At 34.9% G+C, this 26,204-nt stretch overlaps 7 protein-coding genes and 3 non-coding genes across 10 annotated transcripts; 7 read left to right on the forward strand and 3 right to left on the reverse strand.

Moving 5' to 3' along the window:
* The first annotated feature begins 1,528 nt into the window (after nucleotides 1–1,528).
* PHYBLDRAFT_t54 lies at nucleotides 1,529–1,602 on the forward strand. Its single transcript has one exon. It is a non-coding gene; the product is annotated as a tRNA-Ile (tRNA).
* A 496-nt stretch (nucleotides 1,603–2,098) lies between these two features.
* Nucleotides 2,099–2,170, reverse strand: PHYBLDRAFT_t61. Its single transcript has one exon. It is a non-coding gene; the product is annotated as a tRNA-Glu (tRNA).
* A 3,849-nt stretch (nucleotides 2,171–6,019) lies between these two features.
* On the forward strand, nucleotides 6,020–6,511 carry PHYBLDRAFT_140896 (hypothetical protein; the record flags this gene model as incomplete). The annotated part of the gene is made up of 1 exon (XM_018430477.1): nucleotides 6,020–6,511. One exon carries the CDS (start codon nucleotides 6,020–6,022, stop codon nucleotides 6,509–6,511), a length of 492 nt encoding a protein of 163 aa, XP_018296883.1.
* Nucleotides 6,512–8,820: 2,309 nt separating this feature from the next.
* Nucleotides 8,821–11,934, forward strand: PHYBLDRAFT_163937 (hypothetical protein; the record flags this gene model as incomplete). The annotated part of the gene is made up of 5 exons (XM_018434899.1): nucleotides 8,821–8,947; nucleotides 9,079–9,111; nucleotides 9,176–9,349; nucleotides 9,428–9,874; nucleotides 10,562–11,934. The coding sequence occupies 5 exons, from the start codon at nucleotides 8,821–8,823 to the stop codon at nucleotides 11,932–11,934; spliced, it is 2,154 nt and encodes a 717-aa protein (XP_018296884.1).
* Nucleotides 11,935–14,023: 2,089 nt separating this feature from the next.
* On the forward strand, nucleotides 14,024–15,681 carry PHYBLDRAFT_163939 (hypothetical protein; the record flags this gene model as incomplete). Its single annotated transcript, XM_018434900.1, has 5 exons — nucleotides 14,024–14,032; nucleotides 14,247–14,295; nucleotides 14,369–14,436; nucleotides 14,643–14,673; nucleotides 15,431–15,681. 5 exons carry the CDS (start codon nucleotides 14,024–14,026, stop codon nucleotides 15,679–15,681), a joined length of 408 nt encoding a protein of 135 aa, XP_018296885.1.
* Nucleotides 15,682–16,632: 951 nt separating this feature from the next.
* Nucleotides 16,633–17,481, forward strand: PHYBLDRAFT_140899 (hypothetical protein; the record flags this gene model as incomplete). Its single annotated transcript, XM_018430478.1, has 3 exons — nucleotides 16,633–16,777; nucleotides 16,911–17,110; nucleotides 17,203–17,481. The coding sequence occupies 3 exons, from the start codon at nucleotides 16,633–16,635 to the stop codon at nucleotides 17,479–17,481; spliced, it is 624 nt and encodes a 207-aa protein (XP_018296886.1).
* Nucleotides 17,482–18,238: 757 nt separating this feature from the next.
* Nucleotides 18,239–18,310, reverse strand: PHYBLDRAFT_t60. Its single transcript has one exon. It is a non-coding gene; the product is annotated as a tRNA-Asp (tRNA).
* Nucleotides 18,311–19,193: 883 nt separating this feature from the next.
* Nucleotides 19,194–20,297, forward strand: PHYBLDRAFT_163940 (hypothetical protein; the record flags this gene model as incomplete). The annotated part of the gene is made up of 5 exons (XM_018434901.1): nucleotides 19,194–19,251; nucleotides 19,436–19,493; nucleotides 19,537–19,594; nucleotides 19,702–19,788; nucleotides 20,166–20,297. The coding sequence occupies 5 exons, from the start codon at nucleotides 19,194–19,196 to the stop codon at nucleotides 20,295–20,297; spliced, it is 393 nt and encodes a 130-aa protein (XP_018296887.1).
* Nucleotides 20,298–21,744: 1,447 nt separating this feature from the next.
* Nucleotides 21,745–22,501, reverse strand: PHYBLDRAFT_163941 (hypothetical protein; the record flags this gene model as incomplete). Its single annotated transcript, XM_018434902.1, has 3 exons — nucleotides 21,745–21,761; nucleotides 21,855–22,212; nucleotides 22,265–22,501. The coding sequence occupies 3 exons, from the start codon at nucleotides 22,499–22,501 to the stop codon at nucleotides 21,745–21,747; spliced, it is 612 nt and encodes a 203-aa protein (XP_018296888.1).
* Nucleotides 22,502–22,837: 336 nt separating this feature from the next.
* Nucleotides 22,838–25,757, forward strand: PHYBLDRAFT_163942 (hypothetical protein; the record flags this gene model as incomplete). The annotated part of the gene is made up of 8 exons (XM_018434903.1): nucleotides 22,838–22,862; nucleotides 22,912–23,041; nucleotides 23,111–23,222; nucleotides 23,264–23,434; nucleotides 23,485–23,717; nucleotides 24,246–24,752; nucleotides 24,857–25,382; nucleotides 25,413–25,757. The coding sequence occupies 8 exons, from the start codon at nucleotides 22,838–22,840 to the stop codon at nucleotides 25,755–25,757; spliced, it is 2,049 nt and encodes a 682-aa protein (XP_018296889.1).
* Between the last annotated feature and the right edge of the window lie 447 nt (nucleotides 25,758–26,204).

The raw sequence follows: 26,204 nt of genomic DNA on the forward strand, positions 1-26,204 counted from the left end.
TAAATCTTGACCAAATCTTGACCAAATCTCTTCTTTAACAACCCATATATAGTAATAAAAAGATGTTGAATGTTATGTGCTGTATTTAAAAAAAAACCCCAAAACTAATATAAAATGAAAAATCTGCGGTCTGATAAAAGTGCGTCTATATTTTCACAACCAAAATATATCACATAAAAGTATATTACACTTTTTCTTTTTGCGTTCCTAAAATTCAGTATACTAATTGTATTCATTTAACTCACGAATTTTAAAAAATTGGCATCATAAATTCCGATCGAATTCATGCTGAATTTTATTCATTCAGACAGTATTTGGTCAAGATTTAGTATACTGAATTGGCCCTCCTTTTGCAGTGCTTGTAGATTCTAAAAGTGTGCAGCTTAGTATTTCCCACAGGACAATAGTTCAAGCTTAGTAACAATATTCAAAAGAAATATAGAGAAAAACTGAATGAATTTTATTGGGATAAAAATATCTCTCTTATATACTAATTGACAACTGCATACAAGGTGACAATTTAGATACATTTTATGCTAAATAATAATTATTTAGAAGAGTGTATAGCTCTTTGGGTATAATCACAAAAAAAAATCAAAAATAAAAATAGTTAAACTACTAAAAAATATGAACTCTCGGGAAGCATACTAAAGAAGTAATATCAAGAAATATAAAGAAATAAGTGTAATACAAAGGAAAGCAAGCTAAAAGAAAAATAAAAATTAAGGAAAAAATAGAAAAAAGGGGAAAAGCATTTAAAGTCTAGTGGGAATTTAAATATCAATAGCAAGAAAAAAGAAAAAAGAGGGAAAGAGAAAATAAATCCAAGAAATCGGATTTTGTTGTGTCCAGAGATAGAGTTGTGGTATTTCAGGTACGGAACAATAGAAAAATAAAATATTTGATAATAGGGACGTATAGAAATACTTTGAGACTGTATATCAGTTTTTTTTATTCATAAATAAAAAGTGTCTCTTTTTATAAGAAAACACAATCTGCTCTTGTCATTACGTCTTAGTTTCTTAAGGTTTTCTTCCTTTACTATATTTGGTTATTAGAGTGTATTTACTGCTTAACTAATGTTGGTGTTACAATTATGACATCAAGTCATAAATCGTACTTCTTTAGCTCTTAGCTATTCTTTTCTCTTTTATACTAGAGCTTTAGGACTTCCTACTAAATTAGCTCCATATCGATCTGACACAGTTTACCCGGCAGTATGATATAATTATCTTAACAATCTTTAAGATATTATCTACAGTACTAACTGTAATAATTATTGAGCTAATTACTTAATCGTTTATATATATTTTATACTGACAAGATGATAGCTACTACACTATCCCAATATCAATATGTTCTTATATGTGATAAATCCAACATCCGAGTGTCTGGATCACCACAAGAGTCACAACTTTGTACTATCCATAACTTAATAGTCTGTTCATAAGTTGATGTCACATCAAACAAATATACATTTTTGGTTTATGCTTTACAATTTTACAATACTTGCAATATTCATACCGAAGCCCGCTTAGCTCAGTTGGTTAGAGCGTGGTGCTAATAACGCCAAGGCCACAGGTTCGACCCCTGTAGTGGGCACATTTTTTAAATTCTGGATTACACCAGATTTCGATCTGATATTTCTTTTGTTGGACATTATTTTGATGAATCTGTCAGGTTTCGATCTGGTATTTCTTTTCTGGCACTTGTAACTAAGTCACAGAATCAATACCACTGGGGATCGTCAAGTTTATGAATAGTTTTTAGATAAGAATAAAGATGCTTTTTATTGATAGGAATTGAATTGTCTTATATAGTTTTCTAAACTAATACTGCGCATTATCCGCAGTAAACTATTATACTCTATTTAATTACAAGAGAAGTCCTTTTACTACGATTGATGCTCAGAAGATGTTACTGTAGTTAATCTTTACAAGACATTACTGCGGTTCGTTATCTATGAGGTATCTTTGACACACAGAACTGCTGCGGTCAATTATCCCAATTTCTCGGATTCATCAAAATAATGTCCGACAATAGTAAAACGAAGACCAACCCAGATCGGGAACGGAAAAGTTTAATGAGAATAAAAGTGTTCCCCAACGGGGAATTGAACCCCGGCCACGACGGTGAGAGCGTCGGATCCTAGCCACTAGACCATTGAGGAATGTATACATTAATGCAATGTGTTGTAAAATTATAAAGCATTAATTAAAAACGTATATTTGTTTGATGTGACGTCAACTTATAGACAGACTATTAAGTTATAGATAGTCACTGTAGAAAAAAAAGTGCAAGTACTTGCAGAAATAATTGCATATCTGCAAAATCCGTGTAACTTTGTAAAAATCATATCAATCTTACTAAATTTAGAGTGTTCTAAGCCCCTTTTAGAAGCTGTGGACCCGCGATTAATCTTTTTTTCATATGTTAAACTCAGATGTCTATTTTAAGTGAGAAAAAAAGATGACTGTTCTTTTTTGTTTACAATTTTGATCAAGGTTACAAATATAGCCAATCAATCAGATATACCGTTAATTCGAATTTTCTAGTGATGCGCAATTTTAAATAAAATGATAATGACAATCAACTTCATTGAGTAATATCTGAATAAGACGAAAGGTTTATATAGATTTATTAAAAAGAAAGAAGGAAAAAAGAAGAAGAAGAAAAAACTACTGGTTGTGAGTCGGCGAGGACCAGACAATATGTCTAATGGCCCCGTCCTTAGTATTGTGGATGAGGCCAGCCATCCCCTTGAAGGACTTCACGTCCACTATCTTCCTCTTGCCCTGTGAGCGGTTGCTCAACACAGGGAAGAGCATGCCCGGCAAGGGCCTGACGTCGGAAAGACTCTTGGTGGCTGCAAAGAGCCTGGTTACTCCTTTGACAGTGTGGGAAAAGAATTTGCGGACATATCCATAACTTTCAAAAAACATAATTAAATTATGATTAATATCAACTTTTAACAATGTAGAATATAACTAACAACACTTACTCCCACATATGTTCGAGCACAACAAGATTGTTAGCTCGAACATATCTACTGTCAAAGGAGAACCAGACTCTGTAAACCACCGAGTCTTTCCACATCTTCATAGTGCAAACCACCTCGTCTTGTTCCTTGAAGGAAGAAACTCCTTCTCCTGCCCAGAAAGGCACCAACTGTTGGACGAGGTCCTCCCATTCCATGCCAAGGGTGTTGGCCAACTTGGCCATGCTATATCTGGTCGGACTGGACCACAGCTGAGGACCAGCAACATCATCACTTGCAATCTCGAAATTGCTGGTCCTTCTGTCAGCTGGTTCAGTCCTGGCTGGACGGTTGCCGCGGCAGTGGCTGATGACCGCCATCCGGAAAAAAACATTTTCCATGTTTTTTCCGGGCTCCTTTCTGGACTTGATCACAGAGGTATAGGCACCAATTGTGCATTCTATTGGACGGCAGCTGTAAGTCCGCAAAGGGCCCATTTCCCGCAACATGAAACCAAGATGAACCAGCATGTGCTGGTTTATTACGAATATGTTGGATTTCAGCTTACTGTCCGAAATCTTGCACCTCAGAAAGGAGTGCCAGCAGCCAATTGCCCTATAAAACTCATTAAAAACTGGATAGAAATATATATCTAAGCGACTTACTGCTCCACGGCAACAATGTCACTGGCGGTGATGCTCCATTGTTGGACAATGGAGCACGCCAGCACCAGGTCTCTCACGGCCTGCTTTGCAGATGCAAAGCAGAGGTGGTCAATTATCACAGTTGGTACAACAAACAAAAGGAAGTCCATCCAATCGACGACCTTCCTCTTGCCGTTCGATTCCTTCATCGACCTCCACGTACCGGTAAATGCCATGGGTATATCTGCCCTGGATGTGCTGACTGCTTTTTCAATGTCATCTAGGCTAACATCCAGGGCAAAGGGGTACTCAAGTCGTTGCAGGCGTTCTTGTAGGTCATTCCATGGGATTTTCTGGCCGGGCCTGCAGTCCCAGGGCAGAATTTGCCACCAAGGGCTTGATAGAGCTGGTGCCCTGTTCCATGACCTAGGAGGTGTATCTCGTTCTGGCCGAAGAAAGCAGAACTGGTGAGTGTGGGTAACTCTGCAAAGGCATTGTATCGCCTACCACCAGGTCTCTAAAATGATGTTAGTGGTTTTTTTTTGATATTTCATAACTTACACTTCCTTTGGCTCTGCAAATACTCCCTATGTCCCTCATGGGGGCAGGACTTTTGCTCTTCAGGAAGCACATGGTCTTGGCAATGCTTTCACCATGCGCAAAACAATGGTGGCAGCCATATTGTGCATTGTGATGCATAAGGTTCATCAAGTCAGAGACAGCTGGAGTATCTCCAGTTGCCATGACAAGATGAACCTTACGCATCACATACTGGTCTCCGTCCCAGCACTTCACTCCACTTGTCTGCAAGGCTCGCAGGTCGGCAAGGATGGGCTCCAAAAACAAAGCAATGTTCTTTGGGTGCTTAGGCCCTGGGATAATGGCCAGCTGCATCATGTTACCCTTCTTGTATCTAAATATATTATATTAGTATATATAAATATACATCTAAATCAATGTGTTTTATTTACCTTTTGGCAGGGTTGATATTCATGTTAATAACATGAATGATACTAGCTGACATGGCGGCATCCTTGAAGGGGTTGAACTGGTCAACAAACATAGACACTACCATGTCACCCTGGTCAACAATCCCACCTGCAAGCAGTCTATGGATGCCATCTCCATCAAAAATATCCTTGCGGACATTTGATTGGCCACCAGCCAAAACCTCTGTGTCATAGGCAATCTTTGCCCATTCTTCAAGGTGAGCCAACTTGAAGCGTAATTGCGCCAAGAGAGGCAATACCTGGTATGTCTGTACAGGTGATATAGTGCCTCTCTCACGCTGGTACCACGGTCCATTGCAGTGAGAGCACACCTCATTCTCAACGATTGAGTTTCCAGGCTCGATATCAGGGAAACGAAAGCACCCACTGGCACACATGTCATACACCTGTGCCTTGACTGTGTATTCTTGCTTGAGCAAGGTATCCACCTTGTAATATGACAGAAGTGAATCCGTTTTAGCTAATACAATAGTAAGTATATGTAATATAGTAGATATGTGATAGTAATAAACTTACGGGATCCACGTTCTGTCATGTACTTGTTTACGATCTTGACAGACTGATCGTAGATTTCACAAGAAACACTGTTCTCGAAAAACAAGGAGAACAACTCCAGACTAACGGCCTCAGCACTGCTGTTGGGAGTGTACATTGGTACAAACTGGCCGTACTCAATGTCGGCCTGCTCTGGTTCAGCTTGGGCCATTCCTTGGTTTCGGACACATGTGAATCCAGACCATTCTCTAATATATTTACACAGTTAATATTTAACATAAACATAATCATATGTAATAATGTTATTATTAACATTTTTTTTTAATTGTTCTTACCAGAGGTGTACTCCACCTCAACATTGATGGAATTGGCTTCCATAGGAGAAGCGTCCTCTTCATCGGCCTCAACGTTGTTAGTGGCAGCAGCCAAGAAACCATCAAAGTCAATTGAATCATCGACAGAGGCTTTATCGTTGATATCCATCATGTCATAAGCTGGATAAGTGACATTGATATCCATTTGAGCGGGTTGTTGCTCAAAGAACAAATTGTCAAGCATATAACTACTTGTTTTGTTTTTGGTAACAGGGTTAAGTAAGTCGTTAATATTCATTTTGAATTGTTGTTTTGTATTTTAAAAAAATAGGGGTGTAAGGTCAAAAAAACTACTTGGGATGTGATATTAATTTTTATTCCATCAGTTGACAGTGAAAAATTACAAGTGTGCTAATTATCATGAAATTTTTTTTAAAGGGATTCTGACTTTTTGTTTTTTATTTTTCAGTTTTTCTTGTTACTTTTGTTTAACTTTGTTTTTTTTTTATATTTTACATCTTCTTTACAGTTCTAAAAATGTCATTGCTCGACATTACGCAATTAAATCTTTGACTGGTGATGCTGGAGACAGCATATGCCTGGCTTGAGGTCAGGTTTGAGACCAGGTTTGAGGGCGGTGAGGCCGCCACTGAACAGCCTGTCCAAGGTAACCCTCCTGATGTGAACCGTTTGCAGCCGGTCGTTGGTGGCAACACCATCCCACGCCCTTCCCCCCAAGGACAACCTAACAGTTGGGTACTCTCAGCTGGGAGTGTTACTGCAGCCCTGGTATTACATTTTATCAGGGGTAACACCAAAGAAGCTCAGCTTCTTTACAGTGCCATTGGCAGACTTGCTCGCCAGCTTGTACAGGTAATAATGTCACGCTACCGTACAAATGGTATAGCTATACCATCGTGGGGTAGTCTTGCACCTAACCAGAGAAACATCCTGGTTAGAAACCTTGAAGAGAGAGCAGCCAGAAGAAATATTGCTCTTGATAGGTTTGAGAATTCCTGGGTGTCTATCTTTGTGCTTTCTCAGAGATGGAGAACTGCTGTCTCCAGTTGAAGACAGTAATAAAACGTAAGTTACTTTTAAATATAAAGCCATTTATAAGATCATAACTAATACAAATCAATTGTTTTGCTTTGTTTGTTTGTTTTTTATTTTATTATAGTAGACAATACTGAACTTTATAAGTGATATTTATAAAAAAACATAATAAAAATACTATTTTAAAAAAATTGTTATCAAGTAGAAAGTAATTTGGTATATGTCTTGTATACTTCTTCTACTGTTATTTGTTTGTTTGTTTGTTTGTTTTGTTTTGTTTTTTTTCTATTTTTTTTATTTTTATTTTTTATTTATTTTTTCTACTTTTTTTATTTTTTTATTTTTTATTTTTTTGTATATTCCAGGGACCAAAAAATAAAACAAAAATAAAAATAAAAACTTATTTTTATGTGACGCAATGTGTATTATTTGACCAATTAGAGATCCAACAAATTTAACAAAAAAGGGTTAGTTAAAAGTAATACACAAGTCTAATTGGCTTGAGGATGCTGAACAGCACTCGATCGAGTTTAATGCTATGGAATTCCACAAATCCGATTGGCAAAGAGTAGTAACACTAACATTGTATCACCTTGTTTTTATTGGCTGAATTCATATCTGCAAGTATGTATTTTTTACATAGTAATCTGTATTGGCGGAATTACAAATGCTGTCATTTCCTACAGTGAGTGCAAAGTCATGACTCTATCTCTGGACATGACAAAATCCGATTTCTTGGATTTATTTTCTCTCTCCCTCTTTTTCCTTTTTTCTTGCTATCGACATTTAAATTCCTATTGGACTTTAAATGCTTTTCCCCTTTTTTCTATTTTTTCTTGATTTTTATTTTCCTTTTAGCTTGCTTTCCTTTGCATTGCACTTATTTCTTTACATTTCTTGATATTACTTCTTTAGTATGCTTCCCAAGAGTTCATATTTTTTAGTAGTTTAATTATTTTTATTTTTAATTATTTTTTTTATGATTATACCCGAAGACCTATACCACTGCAAAAGACCGCTTATTTAGTTCCTGAAAACCTGCAAAAATTTTACTATAATTTTCGATTTTTAATTTTTCAAATAATTTCTATTTTTTTTCTGTTGTGATTTCCGATCGCTCTTTTTTAGCTGTAAAGTCACATTACTATCATTTTTTTGGCCATAAAATTACAAAATTAGAGGTTTTTTTTATATTATATACTTCTTTGATATAATTTTAACTTACACTAAAAAAACACTTATATAAAAGTTAATATAATATTTAATAAAAATTATATATATTCTTCAGGTTTCACTTTTTCTATTTCAAAATAAATTATTTAAATATTTTTTTATGTATTATAAATGTAAATATAAGAACAAATATTTAATTAATATATTTCAAAAGAACAAGACAAGAGATTGTGATTTCATTTTTACTGTGGCAATATTTTTGCGTGATTTTTCCCTTTGATATATAGAAAATATCAGATTTTTTATTTCACATGTTGTGAGAGGCAAATGTTTCATTTTTGGATTATTTTTTATAATGATCAAATCATCATCATATCAAATATTATAATTCTAAAAAAAGACTTTCAAAAAAATTACATATACTTTTAGTAATATATGCAATATTTGACTTAGTTAATGACTTAATAATATATAAGTATAATTATGATGATATGTGCGGTAGATGTATCAAAGAATTACTTGGCATACTATAGTCATGGCATGGAGCAGTATTTTATCTATTTATAATTTTTTTTTGGTATATAAAGACCTTGATCAAGATCTCTTAAAATCTATATAATTTTTTTTATAATTTAAAACAATCGACATGTCCAATAATCAAAAGAAAGACAGTTATGTTATCTGCAAATGTCCAGACTGTACAAAGTTGGATAGCTATAACAAGAAACAGAAAAGACAAAATGTACAACAACACTATGAGAAACATATAGTGTCTGTTACCAAAGACAATGCAATGGATAAATAACAAGAATAACTCGAGCTGTACATGTAAAATTAATATAAATCAATTCATAAAATAGATGTTTCTGAAGAACATTCTGACAACATGGAAGTATATAGTATTGACACACTGGAAAAATAAAAAAAATACTATAGCTTTAAGTAACGAGAAAGATAGTGAAAATTTCAAGGTTTTTTTTCAGCTCAGCCGTTTTTTTTATTTAAGTTGGGGGTGTATTTTCGACGTATTCTATTGGTTTAGATAGACAATAAAAAATTCATATTTTTTTGGCTTGCTATAAAATCACATCAAATAAAGTATTTGTAGTACTTGTTTCCTTTTTTATTTTATAATTCAAGCTATACACAATATGTTTCCCTTTACCCAAATCCACACCTTAGACTGTCACTGCATTAAATGTCACAACAGTCATCAGAAATCTTCTTATGCTGCAAAGCATACTGAGACTCGTCGTAATAAGAGAGCTAGAGTTGAAGGTACCAGAATATCTGAGAATAGTATAATATATTCAGTGTTGGTTTTTTGTTTGCTGCGTAATAATCGTTTTAATATTTATTTTTTATTTTTTATTTATGTTGTTTATTTTTAAACTTTTAATGAAACACAGCCGCAATGAGAAACATGGATGTAGATACTGAGGGTAAGAATTTTTCTATTTGAAAGCAGAAAAAAAACTAATACACTATTATATTCCATATTTGTAGTAATCCCAACCTCTCGTTCCGATTCTGTGGAAGCAATGGACGGTCAGGCCAACTCACCTTTTTTGGATGCTGCCTCAATGTTTGACAATGACAGAGACGACAATGATTTCAATGACAATGTTGAAGATGAAGTCAATGAGATCGAGATTGAGAACTTCAACAGTGAAGATCAGTGTGAGATACATAAAGAAAACTAAAAGAAAAAGAGAGTAAAAGAAAAATCAAGTGTTAATTTTTTTTAATTTTTTACAGACCCTTTTGCTGCTCCTGATATGCCCGAAAATGAAGTCCATCAATTCATAGACATCTTTACGGTACTGTTTGCTTCACGTCATGTTGTTGATAAGAGTGCTGCTGTCTTGATTGAGTTTATCAACAACCTGCTGAGAATCTACGACCAAGATTTTCAATTACGAACCAGTCTTGCCAGTTTACAAAAAATAACAGGATTTTCTGCTATTACAAAAGGCATCAAGAAATTTGTGGTGTGCCAAGACTGTCATACAGTATATCAGGATATCGTATCTGCTCCTCCTCGATGTGTTTCCTCAAAACTTGGTGCCAGGTCTGCATGCAACTGTAATTTGACGAAATCCATATCTTCCAGTGCCTTGGTTGCAAAGCGTGAATATGTCTACCAATCCATTAAAAATACATTGAGCGTTTTCTTCCATCGCCCTAGTTTCAAAGCCAAGATTTGTCAATGGAATAAGGAGTTGAAGATGGTAGATACTCTGTGCGATGTCTATGATAGTGCGATGTGGAAGGAGTTGAAGGACAAAGATGATGTATCATTTGTGTTGGACCCACGCTCACTAATGTTAACACTTAACATCGACTGGTTCCAGCCCTTTGATGGTGTCACTCACTCCTCTGGTGCTATCTATCTGGCCATCAACAACTTGCCCCGTGATGAAAGATTCAAGTCAGAGAATATTATCCTTGTAGGTCTCATGCCTGATCCAAAGGAGCCAAAAACTGATGAGATCAATAGTTACTTGGAGCCCTTGGTAGATGATTTGAAGCAGCTGTACGTTGGCATGCGGATTCCTACACACAAATTCCCAAATGGTGCCAGTGTTTGTGCTGCACTACTGATGGTTGCATATGATATCCCAGCCGCCAGAAAGACAAGTGGATTCACAGCGCATAACAGCACATATGCTTGTTATAGGTGCAGCCGGCAGTTTACTCGGTTAGGGAGCAGCAACCAGGTTGATTTCCGTGGATTCAATTATTCTCGTTGGAATATCCGCAGTGGTGCAGAGAGCAGGTTGCATGCTGAGGAGTGGAAGGATGCAAGTACACTCTCAGAAAGGCATCAGCTGGAGGTCAAAAATGGTGTTTGATGGTCGCAGTTGCAACGCCTTGGATACTTTGATCTAGTACGTGGAACAATCATTGATCCCATGCATAATCTTTTCCTGGGGACGTCTAAGAAATTAATGGATTGGTGGATTGATGAGAAGACAATTGGACCTGAAGAGTTTGCTTCGATGGAGAAAATTGCAGAGACAATGGTACTGCCCAGAGATTACACCACACTGACAACCAAAATTGGAAAGGGCTTCAGCTACATGAAAGCGGACAAGTGGGAATCATGGGTTCTGGTTTATTCTCCTGTCTTGTTGCATGGTATTCTCCCCCCATTACAATTCAAGAACTGGATGTATTTCGTTGATGCATGCCGATACTACGTAAAGCCCAGCATTACTTTTGATGAGATCACCACTGCCCACAGCTTGTTAGAAAAGTTTTGCAATGCATGTAACGTAGACTATACCGCCACTATTCTCACCTGCAATATGCACCTACACCTCCATCTTCACAAATGCATTCGTGATTTTGGACCAGTGTATGGTTATTGGCTCTTTGGGTTTGAGCGATACAATGGTATTTTAAAGAATTTCAAGACAAATGGCAAAGACGGTTTTGAGGCAACCTACATGAAAAATCTTGTTCAGAATACGTATAAGGGTGATTATGTCAATGCTGTTCTTAAAAGTTCTAGCCAGATCCCCTTCATTCACACTCTGTCTAAACTTGTTACAACCTCCATACCTGCCGCCACAGTCACCACTCTCTCCAGTCGCCCATTCAGATTGCAAGCATTTGTTCAAGGCTACACTGATCCTTATAATCTACCCAAGGGTAACGAGCCTCTTCCTCCTTCTACATTTCCTCTAAAATACAAAAAGTCATCAGTAATGGATGATTCCGACTATCTCCATTTACTTGAATATTACCAAGTCGCTTACAACCTCCCAGACCTTGCCAGCTATCAGAACACATCCTATAATTGCCCAGCACTTGACAATCAAATCATCAAATTGAAGTCAATTGACATTCTTGGTCAACACTATCGAGGAACAAACAACAGCACAATCAGTTGTGGATCACTTGTTCAGGCAAAGTTTGTTGGTAGTAATGGAAACATTATATTTGGATTTGCTGGACAAATTCAGTATCTTTTTACACACCCCTTCCAACTTCCACCCACCCACAATCTCCATATGACTCGCATGGTTCATGATCATCAACATGTATTCGCATTTATCAAGTGGTTTCGTACTTCCTCTGATAAGTCGCGTGAGGATGACGGTGTTGAATTTTGTTTGCCCACGTTCTCTCCTGATAGCTACCATAGCATTATACCTGTACATCGCATCTTATTAGAGGTTGCTACAGCTACTATTGTGACAAGTAGAAATGTTAGCAAAATGCTGGTAATTCTATTGCCAAAGAAGCTATATGCTTAAATAATAAATAAAGTGAACTTTTACATTTCTTTTTCTTTAACAAAAAAACAGAGCGCGTATTTCTGATATATATATTGATAGTATTTTGTATGTGAAAAGTAATATATAGATAAAAAGAGAGAGACAATTTTTGTTCATTTAATACCCGTCTCTAAGGGCCCACTGAGGAAATTTGAGGGTTATGTCATCTGGGACTGCTGTATTGGACACATTGGTGAAAACCCTCTCCTTTATTTGAGAAGCACTTGACCCCATTGCTTCAATAGCATACTCATCAATGAGTTTAATGAGAGTATTGAACTAAAATGATTTTGTTAATACTTCACTTTATATTTTTTATAATAAGACATAATTATTAATATAAAATAATATACCTCGTCACTTCTCCATCCTGGCCGAACAATCTTGACGATGCTCTTTGTGCGATTCTTGAAGTCTTCATCTGCAGATTCTCCATCGGACATTGCTGCCATTTGCATTGTGAAGTCACAATCTCTCTTCATTTGTAGATCAATTGCTTCTTTGTTGTCTGTGTATGCAAGTAAACGGCGAGTATGATTCTAATAGTAGTTTTTTTGTATTAGTATTTTTAAAATTCTCAAGACTAAACTATATTATTTTGAAATTATTTATTTAGAGATTACACTTACATCTCTGGCACGTCCTGCCCTTCTTGAACAAGTGTTTGTTGCTTTTATTTCCTCTTCGGTTTTTCTTGCTTTTGAAACCCAGCTGGTGAAGTTTTTGTGCAGTCTTGCTCTCAAGTCTGCATCTCTAAATCCCTCATGGGTAAACTTGTGCTTCAAGTTTTCAAGAAGTCGCACCACCAACTCCTTGTTTGGCGACTTGTAAAAGAAAACATTTGTATTCCATCTGGGCTTACTCTCATTTGCCAGGATATCAGCTTGATTTCTTGTTTTCAGCTTGGGATCCCACATGAGATTACGAATATGGGCCTGATAGAATATATGAGAAAATACATCAATAAAATTTTGCACACATTGATACTCACATAAACATCATTAGAGGCCTTCTTGCTAAACTCAGACGGGGCGTTGAAGGCAGGCTGAGAAACATTAGCTATTGTATTGGTAGGGGAAACGAGGGGGGCCCTGCTTAAACTGTCAATAGCAGTGATTGTCTCAGTGCTGCTGGTGGCAAGAACACCAATTCTGCTATTCATGTTTAGCAATGTATCTTCAACAGTGCCGATTTGTTCTTGTACAATCAACATGTCAGCTGTCATATTAGTTTTCAAAGTAGAAAGAATTTCTATCAATTGTTTGTTTGTAATCTCAACGGGACAAAGAGCAAGTTGACGTCTTTGAATAGCCATTGTCTACAGAATATAATAAAAGGTAAAAATGTAACTGTCAATTTTAGATTACATTGTTATTGATGCTATTATACAATTGAATTGAATTGAATTAAAAATAAATTGTATCAAATTTACATACTTAAATTATTTGAAATAAAATGGGTTGATGTGTGTGTGTTTGAGTATGAGTGCAATAAGTAGCAAGAAAGCAGGAGAAAGAGTAAACAAATTGTATAAAACGTATGGTTTATATAGATATTCAGCGTATCTTTGATATATAAGTCTCTATTAATACTTCTTGTAATCACTGAGATGCAAATCGGCTTTCATACTGCTTTAGATCCCAATTGATCAAACCAGTCTAGTCTTTTGTTTCAAACGCACTTTTCTTTTTTCTTTTTTTTTCTTTTTTTGTTGTTGTTCCTGTTTCTCTTTTTTTTTGCTCTTTATATTTGCTATTGGTCTTTTCTTTGTTTCTCTATCTCTGCAACTTCTATTATATTTGCGAACTATTTGTGTAAGACATGTTCTTTCTAAAAAGTCTTCTTTATAGAAAATAAAAGAATTTATTTATTCTGTTGCCATAGACACACTCTTCGTCGCTGTCTCCACCTATTTTTTTATTTTTTTATTAGTCTTTTTTTTTAATCTGCTTTTTTAAAGTACTTTTTTTTATATAACTAAAAAGAATTAGTTGTTTCAGTTGCCATAGACACTTGCCCTCTCTTTTCTTTTTACTTCTTTCTTTCTCTTTTACTCTTATACTTGCAAATGTTCCTGGTAAGGCGCTTTTTTTCTTTATTTTTCTTTATTAGTAATTTCTTCAAATATAGCTGAGTAATAACAAGTGTTTCTGCTACCATAGTCACTCACGTATAGTTTCCTTCTGATGCATCCTCTTCACAATAGCTATCCAGATTAGCCAAGATTAGTAAATATACTTCATACCATCATCTCATAAAAGTATCCTGATTTTTTCCTTTCTTTTTTATAGGATATATCACCAAAAATATTTTCTACAGCTAAACACGACCACCAACACGGTAATATTTTTATCTATTTATTTATTATATTTCTCTTTAATATTAATCAAACTGAATCCAATTTTTACTATAGATGAACAACCCTCTCCAAAACATACTATGGATCAAAAGCTTCTATCTCATGCTGCTGTCATTGACATGGTAAGACTTTTTTGTTCTTTTATTATTCTTATATGTATTATTATATTACTTATGCTGTTTATTAATAAAAAAAACTACCAGATACTATATCGACTTTTGATAAGTATTATCTATATCTACAAATAAATCCGTTTGCTTTGGGTATGTAAATTAATAATTATATTGCCCAATTCACAAAAATTAATTTTTTCTAATCATTTTCATAGTCAAAGGAATCAAAATTCCATAGCTTTACTTGTAATATTTTATTGTTTGGTCTTTGTACTCAATAATTCCAATGTAAGTATTAATGATTTATAAGAATTGAAATATCCAACACATACGCACACCCATCACTAACAATTTATCTATTCTCAAAGAGTACTGCTCGTACCCCAAAAAAAACGTATTGAGCAGCTCATTTTTTTTTAGGTATTTCTTTTTTATAGAAATTTTTTCATCCCAAATATAACAAACCGACCAAGCAAGAAGTAGCTAGAGATATAGAATAGTATTATTAGATCTGAAACCTAGAAACATTCTATTCTTTCCAATAAAAATAAAAGCATAAACCATTACCAGCCTAATAAGAATGGGAAACCAAATAAATAAAGAACATATTACTGGTCCATAATTTTAAAGACGCCTTTTTTTGCTGCTGATGACCAAACTTCTTAACAATAAACTAGCTTAAAGATCACCTTTACGCTACTTTTAATCTTCATAATATGTTGGTGCCTGACCTTCATGGTTCCATATAAAGAATATCAAAATAGATACACAGTTTTAAAAAACCTTCTTTTTATATATCAAGTCAGATAAGTATATCTAAAGTGCTAACAAACCTTACCTGTGGCACCCCCCACCCACAATTCCGCTAGTTGACTCTAGTCATTCTACTATCTGTGAAGGTCACCTTCAGCACAAGTGGAAAAAAAATCAACTAATTTAAATATGGAAATTACACTACACTATACCCCATATTTAAACTACCTTATTTTTTTAATTTTTTCAGTGTATATTATCAGAAAGATCTCCTTTCCAAGAGTAGAACACTACAGAGTTGAGAGTAGCACCCATGGTCAAGAGAACAACTTTCTTCTTGCACAAAGGTTGTCTAACAATCTAACTACTCCACTCAATCAATTGACAATGGTTTGCAAGCTTAACATGCACACTCATTATGATAACAAGCTTGTAATTAATCTCAACAAGTTTGGATCATATTGGTTCTTTGCCTCCCACGTGTACAATGGGCATTATTAATTAAAATTTATATCAATAAATATTTTCTTTAATAAAAATTCATGATTTTCACTAAGTCATTTTTTGTTTTTGGTAAAACTCTGAGAAAATCCATATATGGATGCTTACATTTTTGAATTTATCTAATACAGACATAATATCTCAGAAAATAACTCTAAATTGATATTCCAAAAACTTTGTATTTTTTAAACCAATCAAAATGCTTGGGAGTAAATCAAATCCATATTTGATATCAAAAATCTCCTATTGTATAGAAAAAAAGGAGGAAATGTAATCGCTAGGAATGCTCTTAGTTACAAGTGCCAGAAAAGAAGTACTAGATTAATGTTGTTCCTGAGCTAGACTATCTTCCAATTCACTGTAAATGTAACTGAATTGGTCAAGCTTTAATAACACAGGAGTAAGCAAATAAAAGAGAGGATAAAAAGATGATTTTTATTATTTTGCTTTGGGTTATCTTATATACTTTTTGAAATGATTATTCATCTTTGACTACACTAAAGTAGTGTCTAGTAATATTACAAATTATTATAAGTTGATTACAAATTTCTAAAATTACAAACTGATGAATAATCATTCTAATTCCTGCTTCTTTTGTAAGAACAAGTCACTATAATTTGTACAGGATTTCCACTCTAAAAGGTATATTTTTTTCAAACTATATATTTTGCAAAATCAAAACTTTTATTTTGTACTCTGACTATATATGAAAAAAATAAATTAGTTAATGCAAATAGAAAGAAATTTAAAGCAAATTAATAAAGAGCATGAAGAATGTTAATATGTGCAATAAGGTATTTAAGGAATGTCTATACTGTTTATTAAAAACAATATAAGAAAACATGTAATGTCAATATATTGTTATAAGAAAAGTATATAATGCTAAGTTTGTAATATGGTTTTGAGGACTGTATTTATCTATTATCTTTTTCTATACTCAAATCCTCTAACATGAACCCCAATCAAATCGCTATCATTAAGAGAAGAAAAAGAAATGGACTACAAAAGGTTCTTCTGATCCACGTCAAGAACATGATTGTGGAGAAATGTTATATAGAAGAGTCCATGACCCAAGCCGAAGCAGCCAGGGCATTTGGTGTCTCATGAGCGTCAATTAACAACATCATCCCCAAGTTTGAGAGGGATGCTACTGTAGAGCCCAAGAAGCAAGGTGGCTCGCATACAGAAAGTCTTAAGATAACCGATTGAGCATTCAAAGTTCATTCAAGACCTCTTGGACGAATGCTACATCTTGACTCTTGGTCAAATGAGAGAGGAACTGTTTAGAACATTTTCAGAGCTTCAAGAGCAGAACTTGAGCATCAGTGGCTTACACAAGCATATTATCAACAACATCAGATTCACATTGAAGAGAACCAAGCCGGTTGAGAAAAAAAGAAATGATCTGAAGACTATTAAGCTGAGAAAAGTATACGTAGACAGTATGTATATGAATGGTTTATCATAGAAAACCAATTGCATTTTTGTTGACGAAGCAGGCTTTAATGCAAACCTGATCAGAGAACAAGGGTAGTCCAAGAAAGGCAAGACCAGCATTGTGAAAACGAAGTCAAAAAGGGGACTAAACATCTCAATTCTTGCCAGTATTTCTTACCAGGGTGTGAGAATGTGCAGGTGAAGTTGACTTCTGGTGGCACAACAGGACCAATTTTTGTTGAATTTGTAAAGACGATTATGGATTCGCTCAACCACAGTAATGCTGCCCCTCACAACTTCATTAAGGATAATGTCTCGATCCATAGATCTCACCTTGTCACTGAATTATTTGCTAATTCATGACACCACCTACACTTTCTTCCCCCATACTCTCCTTTCCTAAACTCAATTAAAGAGTGCTTCTCCAAACTCAAAACACTGGTCAAAAAAAAGCCCAGGTTGGTATGTGGTCAATTCTTGGAGTATATTGCTGAGTGCTCCTGCCATATTGCTATGGAAAACTAGCAAGGCTGGGTTGATCATAGCATTAGCCTTTTCCCCCAATGTATAAATAGCCAAGAAATAAATTGATTTTTTTTGATATATAGTCAGAGCACAAAATAAAAGTTTTGATTTTGCAAAATATATAGTTTGAAAAAAAAATATAACTTTTGGAGTGGAAATCCTGTCGTTCCTGATCTGGGATGGTCTTCCTTTTACTATAGCAAAGTCAAAAGGTTAAACCTACTGGGGATCGGAGAGTATATGTAAAATCGAAGAGAGGATAAAAGGTGCTTTTTATTGATAGGAATTGAATTGTCTTATATAGTTTTCTAAACTAATACTGCGCATTATCCGCAGTAGACTATTATACTCTATTTAATTACAAGAGAAGTCCTTTTACTGCGGTTGATGCTCAGAAGATGTTACTGTGGTTAATCTTTACAAGACATTACTGCGGTTCGTTATCTATGAGGTATCTTTGACATACAGAACTGCTGCGGTCAATTATTCCGATTTCTCGGATTCATCAAAATAATGTCCAACAATCCTGTATCACCAAAATTAAGCACAACATCAAGACTTGACATTTATTACAGTACACTTTGCAAAAGTGTATCTCTCCGACCGGGAATTGAACCCGGGTCTCCCGCGTGACAGGCGGGGATACTTACCACTATACTATCGAAGAATTTCTGTTATGTCAAGTGTGCGGTAAATATTTTTGGCTGTTAATTACGTCTTGGTGTCCAGCACTGGAAGGTCAGTCTGCTCAGTGGGTTTGTCTGATGGTTTGTTGTGACATGTCATCCTGGTTATGAGGGGCTGATGTTAACGGTTTGTTGATGTGATGTTGTGCCCTCCGTGGTAAGAGGAGAATTTTTCCGTGAACAGAAAAAATCTTATTTCCATTCTCTGTTCTTTCTACACACAATATTTTTTTCCTTTTCCCTTGTTATACTATAGGAAAAAAAGTGGGAATTCCGCTGGGGATTCAGCTGGAGATTCAGCTTGGGATTGAGCTGGCAATTCTCACAAATCGCAGTGGAATCTCTAGTTCCCTTTTAAGTAATATATTTTAATTGTCATTGACTTATTGATGTTAGGTTTTATTCATATCCCACTATATTTATCTATCTGCTATAACCTTATTTTCATTGGTAGGAAAAAAAATAAAAAAGATTTCTATTGGTAAGAATGAAAAAAGAAGTTCTTAAATTGGTAATAAAATATTATTTTGGTTTTTATAATAATTTTAATTGGATAAAATACATTTTATTATTGTATATACTTCAATGGTATTGGTCATTTCAAAAGAAACATTCTCTCAAATGGCCCTCATTTATATATATTCTGATTTGTTCACAATTTTAATTGGGTAAAAAAGTTTCATTTCATAGAGGATTTTTATTTAAAAATACTTTTATTAATTGTTATAAAAAGAACAATTCTTTATTTATTAATTGTATTGGCTAAATATTATTTGAATAATTTTATATTTTCATATTAAGTATATAATTTATTATACCTACCTGACATAAACTTACGAGTTCTTTCCTTCATGCGGTTTTTCTATGACTGAAAGACTTTTGCAACAAATATCCCGTTTTTGTGACATGTGTGGTATTTCAGGTACGAAACAATAGAAAAATAAAATATTTGATAATAGGAACGTATAGAAATACTTTGAGACTGTATATAAGTTGTCTTTATTCATAAATAAAAAGTGTCCCTTTTTATAAGAAAACACAATCTGCTCTTGTCATTACGTCTTAGTTTCTTAAGGCTTTCTTCCTTTACTATATTTGGTTATTAGAGTGTATTTACTGCTTAACTAGTGTCGGTGTTACAATTATGACATCAAGTCATAAATTGTACTTCTTTAGCTCTTAGCTATTCTTTTCTCTTTTATACTAGAGCTTTAGGACTTCCTACTAAATTAGCTCCATATCGATCTGACACAGTTTACCCGGCAGTATGATATAATTATCTTAACAATCTTTAAGATATTATCTACAGTACTAACTGTAATAATTATTGGGCTGATTACTTAATCGTTTATATATATTTTATACTGACAAGATGATAGCTACTACGCTATCCCAATATGAATATGTTCTTATATGTGATAAATTCAACATCCGAGTGTCTGGATCACCACAACATGTGGTAAAGTCGATGCAACTTTGTTTAAGTAGACACACATGTTTGGCATACATTATGCCTTTGTTTTCTTGAGATAGACATTGTATTTGGATTTATTTCTAAAGATTGTACAGAAAGATAGACGGCCATTTCATTACATATAAGACGCGAACATGTTAATAGTTGTTTTGTTTTTCTTGTTGAGTTAAACCAAGAACATGACTTATCATTTTAAAGTCATGTTTCAAAGTTATAGTTTTAATACAAACATTAATCTCGAGATTAGGACATCAAAGAACTATATTGCTTTACATTAGTTTATATGTTTTTCTTTGCTTTATTATTTCTTACATCATAGTCTGGGGTGGGCTTCTCAAGTATGTATTCATTTATGTCATTAGGTAGTTCAGAAATCTCCAGTCATAGAATGCCTGTTACTTTTAAAGTGCTTTTTGGCCCTTCTGCAAAATAATAAGCATTTCTTGTATATCCCGAAGTGTTTCTCAAATACCTTGAAGCAGATAAATTACTGAATCTTCTTAATTATTCATGATAATAATAAAAATCTGGCGTCAGGGTTTGTTATGAACAAAAGAAAGAACAAGAAAGAAAAATTTTCTAAGTCGTCATTAGCGTCATATATTTTGTACAAATGTATTGGTTACTCTTTGATATGAAATATCAATATAGTAATTTTACAATGATGACATACACTTCCCTATTCTAATTTTTTAGCGTGTCTTTGAATTGTTTTCACATATTTTATTCAAGTAATAAAAGTTTGATATTTTCTTTCTCTTTACTTCTGACTTGTAATAGCCATCAATTGCAATAAACACTTACTAAAAATGTAAAGTCTGTAGTTAAAATGCATTTTTGTCTATCAGGAGATTTAATTTTTGGTGGTCAATTTGCTTTTTATCAACTTCTTCAAAAAACAGAGACTTTCTTATTTCATTTTGAATTTTTGGTGAATTTTTAATTATTATAGGCCAAAAAGAAAGTCACTAATTCGAAAATGCCAAGTTTTTTCCTGTAGTGTTAATATATTCATCTATATTGTACTCATTTGAAATCATAGTCTCTTATGCTAGTAACATTTGTCTTTTAAAATGCACACAATTCATCTTGCCAACATCTCTGTGCAACATCAGTACTTTTATTTTTATATTTTTACTGTATCTTTATTCATATATTTTATTCTTGCTGTATTAATTATTTATCATTCTATTTTTACTATCTTTATTTTTCCAAACTTCTATTATCAATTCTAAATCTTGTTGACTATAAAAAGAGAGGCAAATTCAACTCAAAAAAATTATCAGTTTCAGTATCTTCTTCTTGTTTTCTTCTCTTTGTATTTTATAACATCTTGTAATATAACATATTTGTTCCTTGGTTTTAGGAAAGTTGTTTGTCAGTTTTGATCTTCTTATTGATTATTACTTTTCTGTTTTGTTATTCTCTTTTCACTACGGGAAAAAAAAGTGGGGTTTTATGGCTGCTTTATGGCGGTTTGACAAGGCGGCTTTGTGGCGGTTTTTTGCCAAATATCCACTTTGCCCCCCTGGAGTTTAAATACATATTACAGATCTCCGCTTTCTGATTCTCCTTTGTTGGCTCTTCTATTGGACAGCGTTTCATTTTTTATTGTATAAAGTATATTATATAATCGATTACTTTTATTGGGTACTCTTTTAAATATCATTTATTACTTTAATATTTTAGCTTAGAAAGGAATTCTATTGGACACTAGTAATTTTTTTTAATGTTACTTTTATGAAAACAGTTTTTTATTGGATAATATACATGTAAATGTTTGATCATTTTAATAAATACAAATTTTTATTGGTTATTACAATAGGAGATCATTTTTATTAATCATTTTTATTGGTTGTTATGACAGAAAAAAAATCATATTGTTCATTTTACTGGTTATTATGACAGAAAAATAAATAATATTGTTTATTTTATTGGCTGTTAAAGCATAAAAAAATCTATAGATACATTTTATTGGCTATTTACTATTTAATATTCTAGGTTTTCATAGTAAAATATCCTATTCAATTCCACTACACCGGATTACTTACGAGACTGTAATCTTTTATGGCGGTTCCTCCAGAGATGTGCAACTCTTGCAGTTGATGCCCAGTTTCCGAGACATCTAGTGAAGTCTATACCAGAATCCTTCATTATATTTGCGTGCCTGGCACACATTTCTTTCTTAAGTGCTACTGGTATAGACCCCCAGCTAGGATTAGGACCAAGAGCGATCACTGAAGGATGGGCAGCCATATCATCACATATAAGCTTTGTACACATATTGAGTGTGGCCTTTTCGTTACTTGTTACTTCAATGCCAAGGTCTTCACTTATCATCTTGAAGATATGCTTTAAAGTTATTTCACAGAATATGCTCACCGGTTTGCGGATGGTATTAGCACTAGACTATTAAATGACATATTAATATATATTCAACTCGTTTTATTTTTTGTCTTACAATGGCAGAGACAGAAGGCGAAGTGTGTTGGTTGGAAATGTTTCTATTCTCCAGTTGGCTCTGGAGAGCAGTAATCTCCAAATTCAAATCTTCGATGCTCGTCTTCATTTCGAGCTTCAACTCTTCGATCTGTGCCTTCATTTCAAGTTTGGCCTTTTCTTGGCCTGCCTTCAAAGATAGTATCTCATTGTACATGGCGTGTAGCAAAGAGATGGAATTGTTATCTATGTTATTCATGTTGAGAGTTTGGTTTACCTGAGAAAAAGGATTGTTGTGAAAGAAAGATAAAGGCCAAAAAAATTTTCTATTGTCTATTATTAGTTTCATATAAATAAGTTTAATCTATTGGTCCAACCAATATTATTATTGGGCTACTGTAGTTCTAATAACAGCTATTACGCAATGTTTTAGCTTCTGTTCCTGAGTTTATATTTGTATCATCTATGTCATTGCCTACTTGTAGCCATTAAGTCTATACAAATCTCAATGCTATTAAGTATAAAGGCATATTATTTAAAAGGAATTATCAATATTCATACCTTTATTCTTAAGTGTTTATTTCCAACCTAAAAAATGTCTTCAAATTCAATCCTTGATAGTTACCAATGCAATCAATGCAAAGAGCGCCACACCAATTTAAAAAAAAGCCAAGAGTTGTAGAGCTCAATGCTTTAAGAACCATCATAGAAGACATAATGATATCCAGACTTCACAGACCACGCCTGTTCCTGGACAAGTCAGTGTTGTTTTGAACACTGTCTCGAACGACACTATCGAGTAAGACTACAAATCACATACATACTATTAGAAAGTGTAATTAATTATATTGTTACCTTCATAAACAAGCAGAGAACGTGCTGATGCAATCGAAGATCAGATCATGGATACACTCAACAGCGAAGATAACGATGATCCAATTATGAATATCTTCAGTAATGATGACAATGATGAGTCTATGGTAAGATATATATATATGTCTTATTATTTACCTTGTTAAAGTATGATGTGGAACTTGGCAACGATATGAATATCATTGAAAACGAAACATCTCCTTTGGTTTTTGACTTCAGTCAGCCTGCACCTACCCCTGACAAAGACGATGCAAAGAACCTTGAGTTTCTCAAGATCATGAAGGATTTTGGTATCTCCCGCAATGCCCATGAAATGATAGTCAAGCATTTCAACAGCATTTTGGAAACGTCGACTTGTATTACATACAGAGCATGTACTCCCCATCTTGGCAAAAGCTTTTGAAGCGTTTCTCGGGTGTTAAAGAGACAGTCCATGATATCTGTCAGAGGGAATGTATGCTCTTTACCAGTCCATCCCAGACTGAGTGCTCCAACTGTGGACAAAGCCGGTACAAAACAAGACGTGGAGAAACCGAGGGTGGTGATCTGGTTGCTGCTGCCACGATGATACAGCTTCTATTGGCGAGACAACTGGCTCTTGCGTTAGCCAACGAGAATACAAGAGCAGATATGCATTACCGCCATAATCATGAGCCAAGCTTGGATGGAAATAAAACCAATGTGTTTGATGGCCAGGTTTACCAGCAAGTAAAACATCTGTTTTCCAGAAAAGATGACATTGCAATTTCGTTGTCTGTTGATGGATTCACGCCACACAATGTTCCTGGTTCTGTAACGATCCTCCATGCCACTATTCTTAACCTGAATCCCATGGTCCGGTATGAGAGAAGCAGAATGCTCCAGATCGCAATGATCCCAGGTCCAGGTGCACCTGCCAATTTCTGGTCGTTCATGGAACCAACGATGAAAGAGCTCCTGGTGTTGGAGAGCAAAGGGATAGTTGTCAAGACACCAAACGAGACTATTCGTGCCAAGGTACATGTCTTAATGGTCACTGGTGACATTCCCGCCTTAGCAAAGTTGGCATGTCATTCTGGACATATGAGCAAAGACGGTTGCCGTATCTGTCATGTTGTCGGCCAATGTCCCAAGCATGAACAATACTTCAGAACTTTGCCCAGCACCAATATCCGTACGCTGGAAAGTTTCCAGAATTTTTCCCAGGCCAGTGCATCCAGCCGCAAAGGGTTAAACGGACAATCCCCCCTGGCAACATTGAAGGTATTCTCTGGACCATTGTTTTTTGCCCTCGATGAGATGCATGGACTTTGCCATGGAATAAGCAAGCAGATCTGGGGTTTGGTTTCTGGTACCTATGGAACAGACCATTGTTTTGCTCTTTCTTCTGGTGTTCGGAAGGAGATCGGTACAGCAATGTACAAAACAAGAAATACCATCCCTACATCCTTCCATGGCAATTGGAGGGATGTATACAAGAAACCCGGGTCGTTCAAGGCCGTCGATTGGGCAGACTTTCTTCTGTTCGTCGTCCCTACGCTGGTGGCAGAGCGTATTGGAGATGCAACTGCCCGGAACACGTTACTTGGCTTGGTTCAAGCATGTAACCTACTCATGAGCTGGGAGTTATCAGCAGAGGAACAAACCTCTATCAAAAGGTATATTTTAGTAAAAGCTATGTGTTATTCTATTATTTATTCTAACTATTTTTCTTCAGTAAACTTGAAATATGAAACATGTATCTGGAATCGCTGCTTACAAGTGGAAAAATCAAAATCAATATTTTCACTATAAACCAGCATCTTCTTCAGCACTATCCTCTCATGATTGACGCATATGGCCCACCTCGTGCATATAGCGCCAGATCCGTGGAACAGGCAATCGGTGAATACTCAAGGGCTATCAAGAGTAATTCTGCTATAAATGTTAACGCTGGCAATATCATGCTTGGCTTAGCACAAATACGACAAGCAGAGGCTGGAGCCACTGTCATGATTACAGAAGCAAGAACAGCACGACACTTACAATATGAAGATTCCACTGCTGGTTGGCTGTTGACAGATGAGGGTGAGCGTGTTGGTGCTAGGTCTGATATTGAGTTCTGGGGGCCTTTGAGGAATAGAACGATCCGAGATAGTTTTGAAGGCATTTCTTGTCTTTCGAAACTTCTTGAAGACTTCTACAAATCAAAGGGGGAAGAGTGTAGTATGATTGAAGCAGCTATACAAACTAGCCGCAAGGCATTTGTCAATGGTTGTGTGATTGACTCTGCACTCGACCAAAATTGTGTAAGGGAGGCACATAACATCAGATAACAGATTCAGGTTGATGAAAACCGCAACATAAATTCTGCATACTCCCCGGTTTACAAGGATTTCTTCGGAAAAGTTGTTGTCTTCTTTGAGCACAAGCTCAACAAGAAGAGGTGGCCACTTACTCTTGTAGAGATTGCGGCAGTCCGTTTGGTAAATGGTATACCAGTTGTTAACAATGGGCAAATGAAGCCAAAGGTAGTTCACCTGGCAGATGTCAAAGAATTGGTTGGTTTAGTGAAGTCGGACGCGACTATAAATACAACAACAACAACAACAACAACATACATAGTGTGGCCAGAGCTTAACCGCGGCCCAAAATTGTCACTTGGTTCTCTTGCAGACCTATAATTTGTTTTTTTTTTGTAATACATTTTTTTTTTCAAATTGTCTTAACATATTTTATTTTCTCAGCAGAAAGTTTAGATATTTTTTTCTCTTTTTCTTCTGACTTTTAATAGTCATCAAATGCAATCTACATTTACTAAAAATGTAAAGTCTGTAGTTAAAGCTTACTTTTGTCTATCAGGAGATTTAATTTTAGGTGGTCAATTTGCTTTTTGTCAACCTTTTCAAAAAACAGAGATTTTCTAGTTTCAAATTGGATTTTTAGTGATTTTTTAATTATTATAGGCCGAAAACATAGTCACAAAAGCAAAAAACTGCCATTTTTTTCCGTAGTGTTTCATATATCTTTCTCTCTCTCACTTTCAATAACAATTCTATTAGTTGTTCTCTCTTTTCTTATTTGTTAACTATCACTGCTTGCCATTATTTACTGTATCCATCTTCTGTTCT

This window comes from Phycomyces blakesleeanus, assembly GCF_001638985.1.
Source record: "Phycomyces blakesleeanus NRRL 1555(-) unplaced genomic scaffold PHYBLscaffold_3, whole genome shotgun sequence".
In the NCBI taxonomy this organism is placed as follows: domain Eukaryota; kingdom Fungi; phylum Mucoromycota; class Mucoromycetes; order Mucorales; family Phycomycetaceae; genus Phycomyces; species Phycomyces blakesleeanus.